At 35.4% G+C, this 12,675-nt stretch overlaps 1 protein-coding gene across 3 annotated transcripts; it reads left to right on the top strand.

The window, feature by feature from the left end:
- Positions 1–668: 668 nt before the first annotated feature.
- Positions 669–11,530, top strand: LOC138716455 (zinc finger protein 85-like). Of its 3 annotated transcripts, none has more exons than XM_069849574.1 (6): positions 671–704; positions 1,068–1,107; positions 3,116–3,210; positions 3,406–3,537; positions 5,450–5,529; positions 7,012–11,530. In XM_069849574.1, the coding sequence occupies exons 3-6, from the start codon at positions 3,121–3,123 to the stop codon at positions 8,216–8,218; spliced, it is 1,509 nt and encodes a 502-aa protein (XP_069705675.1). In that variant the 5' UTR covers positions 671–704; positions 1,068–1,107; positions 3,116–3,120; the 3' UTR covers positions 8,219–11,530. The 3 variants fall into 3 exon arrangements, with proteins under 3 accessions (XP_069705667.1, XP_069705675.1, XP_069705683.1); XM_069849582.1 differs by having other exon boundaries at positions 677–704; positions 3,120–3,210; XM_069849566.1 differs by lacking the exon at positions 1,068–1,107 and having other exon boundaries at positions 669–704.
- The last annotated feature ends 1,145 nt before the right edge of the window (positions 11,531–12,675 follow it).

Genomic DNA, 12,675 nt, shown 5'->3' with positions numbered 1-12,675 from the left:
TACAGGCCTGACAAAACCCGTATCACATTTCTGACAAGCATATAATTTAACAGGAGATACATCATTTGAATTTTTAATGTATGAATGCCCTGAATTCAACCAGTTAAAAAAATTTAATTACCAATACAACAAGCGAGAGATCCAGAACGAATTACTAGGGAAATTGTCCGTTTTCGCATGACTTTCAAGTTTCAATTCTTTATTGTTGGGTGCTTGTGTCTATCAGGTTATTAATATTATGGGAGTAGAAGTATGATACATTGTTTCGCTGTGTTTATATATTTTGGTACAATCCCTGAATGTGAGGGTACAATGCAGTAGGTGCCCACTAGTGGTATCAACCTTTAGGAAACATTAGGTGGGCTCGAACACTTGAGGTGTAGTTTTCTTTAATGTAAATAATATTCCCAATTTTTGGAGAAAGAAAAATGTCTTTATTTTTGTATTCAGAATATTGGAATCCCAATCATTGTAACTTATTATTTGTACAGTAATTCATTTCCTGAGTTACCATTTTTATGTCTTCTGTAGTTCTAAGAGATCATCAATTATTTATTGGACAAGGGCAGATGTCATGATATAGTCTGCACGCATTTTTTTTTTTTTTTTACTGGATACTCACTGCAACTTGATTCCTAAGGTCAAGTCACAGCCACTTGAGAAACTAGGTCAGAATCAGAAATCATAGGAAATTAAAATTAAAGGTATCAAATATGTGATTGTTGTTTAAGTAAATACTGCAGGTTACTGCAACAAATATGTATTACAACTATAATATCTATGTCACATTATCATTTCTGTAGTATGCTTAAATATGTTTCAGCGGGAATTTGTTTTATGTGTGTAAATTATTTTTCTGGAAGTGGTTTAGTGTGTAGTCATTTAAACAAGAAAATGTTGCTCTATAACTTTATATTTAGCATTACAACAATAATTTGTCACAAATTTTTCTCCAATGCAACTCCAATACTTACTATCGCAATTATAAAATAACTTATTTAACAATACATAACGTAGGTACCTACTATTTTATTGTTGATTTATCTTTTTTTTCTTTTGTCTTGTAGGGAACTCCGTACATGAACATTTCCCATTTATTTTGCTAAGGTAGGAAGGAAACTGTATAATTTTCACTTTCTGCTAGGTATTTATTTCTATTATGACTGCTGATATGACTTTTTGATGAAACTTCGATGTCTTCCCACACCAGACACTGAAGAAACAACATAATTAATTGAAAATTACCTCAGAATCCCACAGAATCCCTTCGGAAAGTTATCCGTCTCTCATAAATTCATATTAACATCCCTGCCAGGGATACTTCTATCCCCCCTCACTCCCTCACGAAATATAATTGTTTTAATACGAGTATACTTTATAAAGTACAGTATAAAGTAAGCAAAGAAAAAATATTGATGTACCGTATTATCGTCACTGGCAAGCTGACAACAATCAATAACTTAGGAATTACACATCTTATCTTAAGCCTGCTCTCGAATATATTATTATGATCAAGACAAGCAACTCAGTGTGACCAAGTGTTGAACCGTATCGAATGAGGATAATAATAATTTTATGTATGGTATTCTCTATTGAGGATTCTATCCCCCCGTCATCAGAAATCTTAATTTGCACCCTGTTCTTGTCAATTCCCGTAACTTTGTGGGAAATCACGAAAAACGTTTTAGGTTTGAAATTTCTTACCAGCTAGGCAAGAGATATTATGAAACCAAAGAGGTTGGGTGCATTTAGAATCAAATGGGAGCATGAGTCTCTTCGATTCCGAAGCTGGAAGGAATATTTTATCGGAATTTTGCTGTGGACAAGAGTCAGTTTGATTCCAATAGTCACTTTAACGTAAGATTTTAGTAGTTTAGAGGGCATTCTGTTCTCTTTGGAGACAAGTAAATTTCAATGAGAAATGAAGAAAGACTATCACTTCTAAGCATTATAAAATTAACTTATACCGGTAGTAAAGAAAACAAAAATAAAAACATTCTAAGGATTATTATAAAAATCAAAGTTGATATATTTGTTATTGTTTGCCAATGCTCTAGACATGAATTTACAGTAGTCTGTTTTCTTCAACGTACCTCGTTTACATGTTTCGACCTATTTATGGGTCATCTTCAGAGCTGGTCGTTGTTGGTCTTGGCGCCTCTTCTTCTGTTTCCTGTGAGGGTGTGTTCGTGTGGTATAGTGTAGAGTCACATCACACTAACATACGAAAACAAAAACATACACAAAATTGCAACCTCATTCAAGAAATTAAATTACAACATCGCATACAGAACAAATAACACTCTACAAAAACATCTCAACACACAAACAAACAAATCCAACCACACAGGCATATACAAACTCAAATGTAACACCTGCAACAACTTCTACATAGGACAGACAGGCAGATCGTTTCAAACACATTACAAAGAACATATCACAGCCATAACAAAATTACAAAACACCTCCACATATGCAGAACACATCACAGATGCTAACCACACCCACAGAGACATCAACACAGACATGGAAATACTACACATCCAACCAAAAAGCCAGAAACTCAACACACTAGAACAATATGAAATATACAGATACACAAGAACACACCCCAACGAAATTCTCAACACGCAACTCAACTTCAAAACACACACACTCTTTGACTCTATACTATACCACACGAACACACCTTCACAGGAAACAGAACAAGAGGCGCCAAGACCAACAACGACCAATTCTGAAGATGGCCCATAAATAGGTCGAAACATGTAAACGATGTACGTTGGAGTTTAACACAGGAAAGTCTTAACATACATATTCCGAAGTGATACAGTGTTAAAAGTTGTGTAAGCAACATGTATAGGATGAATATATGCTTGTCCTGTGTAAATGAGCTGCTTAACAGTCATGGCCAGTTGTTAGTCGAAAGATTTTTCTTGGTAAATCTGGGATGATAGTTGAAATATGTACATACTTAAATACAAGATCTTCTTCAGCTCAGCCTGTAATAATATGTAGGGTCTAGCATAAAAATGCCCTTAAGGCTGATGTATAATTGTATCTTTGGAGCAGTGATATTTCTTGAGACATAACTTAGTTTCAATTTTCTTTTCAGTTAGCATGGATTTAATTAAATTAGAGCCTGATGTGGACCCATTAGCTTCACAGAATGATGACAGATATGAAGAAGAGGAAAAACCTTTCTGTATGGTGAGTACTTGTCTTGTGTTTCTGTCTTTCCATGAAGAAGAAAGAATTGAGGGATTTGCCAGAAGAAGGGCACATAGGTCAGCTTGTCATTGACACATATGTTCCCCTTTTTCCGGCAAATTCCTCAATTGTCTGTGTTTTAGAAATGTTTGAAGAAACACAACAAATGTATTTTTTATAATTTTTGCTGCACAGGAAGGACAATTCTTGGAAGTCAATGTGGACGAGATCATGGCAGAACCTTCTGATCTCAATTTAGCGACACACATCAAACGGGAAAAGAATGATGAACCCAGTTCATTTTCAGTGACAAAGTTTGAAATTGAGGTAAGTTGTATGTTAATTTGACTAGACTGGAGGATTGGTGTGGAGCAAATTAACTGGCCGTTAGGACGATGACAACCAAGTACACATTATCTCAAATTTGTTTTCGTCAATTTCAACTAGGCTATATTCATTGGACCACATAATATTTTTCCTTCATTTTGCTGTGATAAAGTGCATCTGTCACAGAGAAGGTTTGAAATTGAATGGGTTACACCAGCTGCTACTTTATGTGGATGACGTGAATATGTTAGCAGAACATCCACAGATCATTAGGGAAAACACGGGAATTTTACTTGAAGCAAATAATGAAATAGGTTTGGAAGTAAATTTCGAAAAAAGAAAGTATGTAATTATGTCTCATGACCAGGTATTAGTACCGGTACGAAATGTAAATACCGGTATATTAAAATTGGACATTTATCTTATGAAGAGATGGAAAAACTCATATAAGTTGGAGCAACAGTAACAAATATAAACGACACTCTAGACGAAATTAAACGCAGAATAAATATGGGAAATGCCTGTTATTATTTGCTTGAGAAGTTTTTATCATCCAGTCTACTTTCTAGAAAACTGAAAATGTTGTCTGTTTATTTTTTAGACATTGTATACTCGTATTTATATGAAATTTTTGCTCGATTTCAGATTCTCTATCCATTCCCCAAATGTTTTCCACATATTTAGCACTCTGTATAATTGAAGGTCGTGCCAGAGAAGGAATCCCATTCCGAGGCTTATTGTTTGGAATTGAACGGGTTACATCAGCTTCTTGTCTATGCGGATGACGTGAACATGTTAGGAGAAAATCCACAAACGATTAGAAAAAACACGGGAAGCAAGTAAAGCGATCGGTTTGGAAGTAAATCCCGAAAAGACAAAGTATATGATTATGTCTCGTGACCAGAATATTGTACGAAATGGAAACATAAAAATTGGAGATTTATCCTTCGAAGAAGTTGAAAAATTCAAATATCTTGTAGCAACAGTAACAAATATAAATGACAATCGAGAGCAAATTAAACGCAGAATAAATATGGGAAATGCCTGTTGTTATTCGGTTGAGAAGGTTTTGTCATATAGTCTGCTATCAAAAAATCTGAAAGTTAGAATTTATAAAACAGTTATATTATCGGTTGTTCTGTATGGTTGTGAAACTTGGACTCTCACTTTGAGAGAGGAACAGAGATTAAGGGTGTTTGAGAATAAGATTCTTAGGAAAATATTTGGGGCTAAGAGGGATGAAGTTACAGGAGAATGGAGAAAGTTACACAACGCAGAACTGCACGCATTGTTTTCTTCACCTGACATAATTAGGAACATTAAATCCAGACGTTTGAGGTGGACAGGACATATAGCATGTATGGGCAAATCCAGAAATGCATATAGAGTGTTAGTTGGGAGACCAGAGGGAAAAGACCTTTGGGAAGGCCGAGACGTAGATGGGAAGATTATATTAAAATGGATTTGAGGGAGGTGGGATATGATGATAGAGACTGGATTAATTTTGCACAGGATATGGACTGATGGCAGGCTTATGTGAGGGTGGCAATGAACCTGCGGGTTCCTTAAAAGTCATTTGTAAGTAAGTATAATTCAAGGGCTTGGGGCAACATAGTGCTAAGCCACACTCAAATTTTACAGGAAAACAACTCTTAAAAATATGTTACCCCAAGCCCTTGAATTACAATAACTAATTTACTATGTCCAGTAGTGTGTTACATGAGTAAGGAACTTTTCTCAAGTTCACTGCCTTGTATATTTTCCCAGTAATATAATGGTGTTGTTGATTAGGTAATAGTCATCACTTTATCTATATTTTTTTAACTTTCACTTGCTTCGTCACTTCTTACGCAGTTTGTCTGTGTTACATCTTGTGTTTAATTTATTGCATAATGATATTTGCCTTCCACAGGAGGAAGCATGGAACGTGCAAGCAGTGAAGCAGGAGCCAGAGCTGTATGTGATAGAGGATGATAACGTGACTGATGACAGGTGAGAAAAGTGATGATATGGGTGAGCTTCTGTATTGTCAACATTACAGGCTATATTATTATATAGTAAAATCAGCGGAACAGAGTTATACCATAAAATGTACATTTCCAGGTCATTTGGTTTCTTTTGTACAGACTGTAAAATTTTTCCTTTGTCAGAAAAGAGCCAATTGTTGATCCATATGTTTATAAAATGAGACTTTACTGAAGCAAAAGCACTGGATAGAGATATCACTTGATTGCAAATATGTTGCCTGTTTTGCAATGTTATCGACTTTCTCGTTTTCAGGTATACCACAATGACTAGGTATTCATTGAAATGTTATTTCGTCTTAGAGTTTTTTTTTTTTTTTTTTTAGTTTACTTAGTTGTTTCTGAACTGGAATAATTCCATGTGCATATAGGTTTGGTACATATTTAATTATATTAAATATAGCCCCCTTGGAGTTGGTACCAGTAAGTATGCAAATAGATTATTTCAGAAATTTGAGTAACACACTGAAGAGCAGCATCAATAGCTAGCAATTCAGTGTCAAGACTGGAGGAGGATGAACATGGCATGAAATTACTTTCTTGATGTCCCATTATTAGGATATTTAGAGATACATCTGTATAAATTTGAAGGTGATCCTTATATGTACTGCAGAGTAGTTCCATGGCATCTAACTTAAGAATGTATGGAGGATCATTTTTGGAATGATTTCTTGGAATTTGTATGCTATGTTCTGGAATCACCCATTTCCATGGAGGAATTTCGTTCATAACTGGAATTTTAGCAATGAGTGTATCTGTGATATAGATTGGTATTTCTTCTTTGTTATTTTATAGAAATTACACAGGATATTATCTGACTGAAGAAATAATAATAATAATAATAATAATAATAATAATAATAATAATAATTGAAGAGTCCACTGCAAGAATGATGGATGTCACTTTCTTGTGGAAAATGAACCAAGACTGTCAATACATACATATAGAATGTACATACAGAGTTATATGGCATTAACACTGATAGTCATTGTCCAGTAATGATCGGAAAATCACAGTTAAGCTTTGAACGCTAAGCATTTGAAATTTTCAATTGCTCCTCCTGCAAAATGTATTCCAAATGACATCCATCATTCTTGCAGTGGACTCTTCAATTTTATATATAATACATAAATGTAGTGGAATGGGAGCTGAATAAAAAAATCTTGGGTTAAAAGTTTACAGTTCTTACTATTCTGAAAAGTTCTTTTTTATTTCCAAATCAAGAGACAAGAACTAAAAACATGTACATAATGCTTCAGACATTTCAGATAATTCAAAGCTATATTTTCTACTTTCATGATGGTATAATGGTAGCATGAACTGCACTTTGCCATGCGTAGAAGGACTTTAAACAAAATAAATTGGTTATGGGATAGCATTTATGACTTGCATGTTTGTGAATTTTGACAATGACTTTCCATTATTTCACCAATGATTTATGAATTTACAGGCCCGTCCAACATTTCCAAGAAGCCTTGACACACCAGCAGATAGAAGCATGCGTGACCTCTGTACCACAATCTGGCATCATAGTGCTGACACAGTCACATACGGAGCAAATTCAGCACGATAACGGAGATAAATCTTCAGTCGAGGACGATTTGAAGTGCGAATTTTGTGCCCAAATGTTTATTGCACCAGAACTTCTCCAAAAACATAGACGCATCCACTTGGAACAGAAGCCTTTCAAATGCGACATTTGTGAGAAAAGTTTTTCACGACAGGATCGTCTCAGGCAACATACATCCACTCACACAGGTGATAAACCTTTCAAATGCAAAATCTGTGAAAAAACTTATTCTCGATTTGATAATCTTCGGACACATGAGTCAACTCATACAGGTGATAAACCGTTCAAGTGCGAAATTTGTGACAAGAGCTTTCTGCGGCTTGATTGTCTTCGAATACACGCGTCAATTCATACGGGCGAAAAACCCTTCAAATGTAAAGTTTGTGGAAAGAGTTATGCACGTCTCAATCAACTTCGACAGCACGCATCATCCCACTCAGAAGATAAACCCTACAAATGCGACATTTGTGAGAAGAGTTTTAAACATCTGCAGCACCTCCGCAACCACATACCAACCCACACAGACAACAAGCCTTTCGAATGTGAAATTTGTGATAAAACTTTTGCTAGATATGACCGTCTTCGAACACACACGTTATGCCATACAGGCTATAAACCTTTCAAATGCAGTGTATGTGAGAAAAGTTTTGTGCAACGTTATTTACTTCGACAACACGAATCAACCCACAAAGGCGATAAACCTTTCAAATGCAATATTTGCATGAAAGCTTTTACGACTTCAGGATATGTAAAACTTCATATGCTCATTCATTCAGGGGAAAAACATTTTAATTGCCAGATTTGTGGTAAGAAATTTACAAAAAGTGATGATGTTACACATCATATGAGAATACATAATGAAGACAATGCTTTCAAATGCGGCATTTGTTCCAAGAATTTCTGGCGTAAAAGTCGTTTACAGTATCATATATTGATGCACATGGAGGAGAAACCCTTCATTTGTGAAGTCTGTGGCAAGGGTTTCAGACAACCGAGTAATCTGAAAAAGCATGTACGCACTCACAAAGAAAAAGTTCCTTCGAATCCACCACTTGTGGAAAAGCCTTCAGACAATCAATCCAATTAAAACAACTTCCTGGATTGATCGTCAGAAGATGCCTTTTAATAGTTATGTCTGCGACAAAAATTTTGTAAATATAAATTTTCTGTTATATCATGCCAAAATTGACACTGGAGATTTTTTTTTTAAGTTAAGTAAAAAAAATAATTTCAACTCGCGAATCTGTGGTAAGGAATTTTTTCAAACCTTGTACCTATGAACTTCAGGCTGCAAGAAATTAACCCTTTTAGTACAATTTTTTCATTTTGTTGGTAGTTTTAACCGATAAGCAGAATTATAATAGGTTTGGAATGAATGGGGCCGTCTATTGCTTATCTTACAATGTAGTATTAATATGTTGCATTTTATTGATGAACGTTTTCGGCATATTTATGCCATCTTCAGATCTTAAAAAAGTTGTCTTTATACATACTTAATATTATGCCACATTGGTTAAATGCTATACATAACTAACAAACAACGAAATCATAATTACACTATTTATAAGACGAACATGTAATTACTGTGTCCACAATCAGCTGTTGATTGTAAATATCACTTCATAATATGTTGTTGTTTTCTAATGCCAGGCGTTTGACAATAAAGTCATTTGACCTCTTGCACTCCAATATTTTTCAAAGATATTATCATGGCCAGCCACTGAAGCACAGATTTTGAGTTGTTCCGAATCCATTTCTTGGTTTGAATTGCACAATGGGCAGTTAGGGGACTGATATATTCCAATTCTATGCAGGTGTTTGGCCAAACAATCATGGCCTGTTGCCAATCTAAATGCAGCTACAGACGATTCGCGTGGTAAATCGGGAATTAACTGTGGATTTTGATGCAGAGAGTTCCATTTTTTCCCTTGAGATTGTGTTATCAAATTTTTCATTTCATAATATGTTAAAACACAAAACACTAGTTGAATGGAACAGATTAAAACAGGTCTATAAAACATTAACATGAAACGATAGCAAATGACACTTGATAAAATTCATAGGACGGTTGTCGTTTTCATCGTTCATTTTGTTTACATGTTCTGATAAAACAAATTAAATACAATTGGGTATCTGTGCTATGTGGTGGATTGTTTGACGTATCAAGTGTTGCAAAGTTTTCTAGCGCTAACAATCAAATTGAAGTACAATGATGTTAATATTATAGTCCCGTCACTCTAATTTCCAGCAGCCAATCGCGTTGCAGGTCGGCTACATTTAAACGTGTGCGTCTTGTGATTCGCTGATTCATTTCTTAAGGCTCGATAAATAGTTAATATAATCACCCGCGATTTTAGCTCTTTCGTTGGCGTTCGCAGAAAGCACACTAAGACGTTATTTGCCGCTCAATTATTTGCTGAATTACATTGCGTTTGATTTATTATCATAGGAGCTACGACATGATAATGTTTAACGGTGTGGCAAATAGATTCCTCGTATGGTAGCTCGGCAACGTAAGAAAAAAAATGGCGAACGATACTACCTACCTAGACTTTATAGAGCCTTCACGTTCTAAGACATAAGCAAAGAGGCGGAGTCACACCGGAAATAACAGCGTCGGGACTATAGATATCAGCTTGATGTAGACGTATGACTGAACTTCGAGAAGTGACAACTTGAAAATCTGTTAACATATGTCTACATCATGCTGAGATCTAATATTAACATCATTGTACTTCAATTTGATTGTTAACGCTAGAAAACTTTGCAACACTTCATACAGTCAAACAATCCACCACATAACACAACAATCCAATTATGTTTAACTTGTTTTATCACAACATGTAAACAAAATGAACGACGAAAACGACAAACGTCCTATGAATTTTATCAAGTGTCATCTGCTATTGTTTAATGTTAATGTTTTATAACTCTGTTTTAATCTGTTCCATTCAACTAGTGTTTTGTGTTTTAACATATTGTGAAGTGATATTTGCAATCGACAGCTGATTGTGGACACAGTAATCACAAGTTCGTCTTAAAAATAGTGTAATTATGATTTCGTTGTTTGTTAGTTATGTATAGCATTTAACCAATGTGGCATAATATTAAGTAAGTATAAAGACAACTTTTTAAGATCTGAAAATGGCATATGCCGAAAACGTTCATCAATAAAATGTAACATATTAATACTACATTGTAAGATAAGCAATAGACGGCCCTTTCATTCCAAACCTTTTAGTACCAGCCATATTACTATGGAATGTAATAGAAATGCCATGCACAATTTGCTGAAAATGTTTTTCCTTCAAATAATTGTACTTGCCTCAACTCTGATGATAAGTTGTAAAATTTTCTCTTGTTGAAGGATATAGCCATCCAGGTAACGGGTTTTCTCTGGAAGCTTCACCTGTGGCATCCTAACCAATCATCGCATCTCGGGTGTAGCATAGACTAGCCTCCTATGGCGCACCCTGGGCAACATCTCTGTAGTAAATTGGTGTACACTACTGGCTGCATATGGGTGAGTGACAAACAGTCAAGTATCCGCCATTAGTTAAAAAAAAATTAACAAACATCCGTACATGTTTATTACACTTCCCACTTCACAGTTATTAAAAAAGTACTCATTTCAGATGCTGATATTTTTCAAATTTCAAATTTTTATTATTTTGTACATACTAGCCGGCCTGGGTTCGATTCCCGGCAGGGTCAGAAATTTTCATGTAAAATTTCTACCTCGGGACTAGGAGAGATGGCGGTGCACAACTTCTAATCACTAGATTGTGCACCAATATGCCTGGATTAAATCCCAAACCTCTCCGCAGTGCATATGAAGAGAAGGCATATGTCACTGTTGATAGTGATTCATCCGTCGGATGGAGACGTTAAGCCTGGCGGCCCCCTTGGTGCTATTCGACAGGAGTAGGCTACGTGCTGACACCAGATTTCCCTTTCTCCCTTCCTCATCATCATCATCATCACTCATTCCAGACACTACACTTACACGAACACTTACACATACACTCACCTTAGTACACAACATAACTCTCCACAAATCTGGTATATGAAAGTGAAAGCGTGGGTGGGAAAAATAAAAGAGGAATAGAAGAAGAAACAAATAGAAAGGCAGAGATATAAATAAGGCAGAGACGAAGAGTAAAGAAAGGTCAGAACCTGCGACAGCTGAGGATATGGCAGAGGTATTAGATATGATTAAAAAATGTGGGGATGCGATCAAAAAGTGCAAGTAAAGTGAAACTGGAAAAGATCGAGAAGTATAGGGGAGAGACGAAGTGTATAAGCAGATGTGTAGAGTTAAAATATAAGTATTTATAGGAAGTGAGAATAGTGAGAAAGGATTAGGTGTAAGTGGAATAGTGAGAAAGTGAAAGTGAGCGCAAATAGGAATGAGAGAAAATAGTGAAAAAAGGGTTAAGAGAAGTGAACAAGTGACATCATAAAATTAATACTAACATTTGAATGTTGGAACAGTAAATGAATATAAGAGAAAGATAGGAGAAAAGGTCAAAGAACAAATAGGACAAATAATTAAATGTAGAGAAAATGTGAAATTGAGATTTTAGTGAATAGTAGTTAGAGGAAAAAGGGGGTTTGAAAGTAATACATAATATTAGATATATTAGGATTAATGAACAAATAGAGAATATCAAATGAAATGTAGGAGAAATACTGAAGGCGAAATTAGACCAAGTATTAAAAATGTAAATGGGAGTATTTGCGTAGACATGTACTGCAAATAATATGTTAGTGTAATAATATGTTAATGGTGGCACCGGATACAGGGAAATGTGAGGTACACCATTACATGTAAAGAAGTGCTGTGACGAAAATATATCATATCATATCATAACTCTCCAGAGATACACATCATGTACAATGTGACCTGCCGAAGTGGTGTACAACTAGAAATGGTTCACAGTTCTGCCATCTATCCGCAATATGTGGAACCCGAATCATGCAAGTGAAGTGGGTAGGCATTGGATACACATACACACACATTATTTTGTACATGCTAAACCAATCTTGAAAATGTATATGGAACACACATTTAAAGAGCTGTCAATTGGGAACATAATTACAAATTTTAATGTTTTTTTTCTTTTCAAGTAATGTGGCGATTAATATATTTTACAATTTTTTTTTTTTTATTAGTGGCGGACTTTTTTTACCAATGGTGGTTACTTGACTGTTCACCATTCACCCATATGAAGGCAGTGGTGTAGACCAATTTACCAACAGAGTCATTGCCCAGCATGTGCAGGAGGAGGGTGGTCTATGGTACACCTGCAGTGAGATCAGATGATGGAGATTTGTTGGGATGCCAAAGGGGAACTACACTTTCTCTTTACTATTGTTACATGTGATACTTACGCACTGGAAAAGTCGGTATAATATATATAGGGCTACACACTACTGGTCAAAAGTTTTCTGTCAGCTATGAAAACAACTATATACTTTATATCAATGTACAAACACATCGGAAAAACTAAATAGACCAACGAAATAAATATTGTCTCTCTC

Source organism: Periplaneta americana, chromosome 2, assembly GCF_040183065.1.
Source record: "Periplaneta americana isolate PAMFEO1 chromosome 2, P.americana_PAMFEO1_priV1, whole genome shotgun sequence".
NCBI lineage: Eukaryota > Metazoa > Arthropoda > Insecta > Blattodea > Blattidae > Periplaneta > Periplaneta americana.
Note: the sequence above shows the minus strand (reverse complement) of the source record. Positions and strands in the feature narration are given on the sequence as shown.

Coding starts and splice junctions, on each gene's coding strand:
- LOC138716455 (XM_069849566.1), top strand. CDS start 3,121: ATGGATTTAATTAAATTAGAGCCTGATGTGGACCCATTAGCTTCACAG. Junction 3,211..3,405: donor AGGAAAAACCTTTCTGTATG/GTGAGTACTTGT, acceptor TTTGCTGCACAG/GAAGGACAATTCTTGGAAGT. Junction 5,530..7,011: donor GATAACGTGACTGATGACAG/GTGAGAAAAGTG, acceptor ATGAATTTACAG/GCCCGTCCAACATTTCCAAG.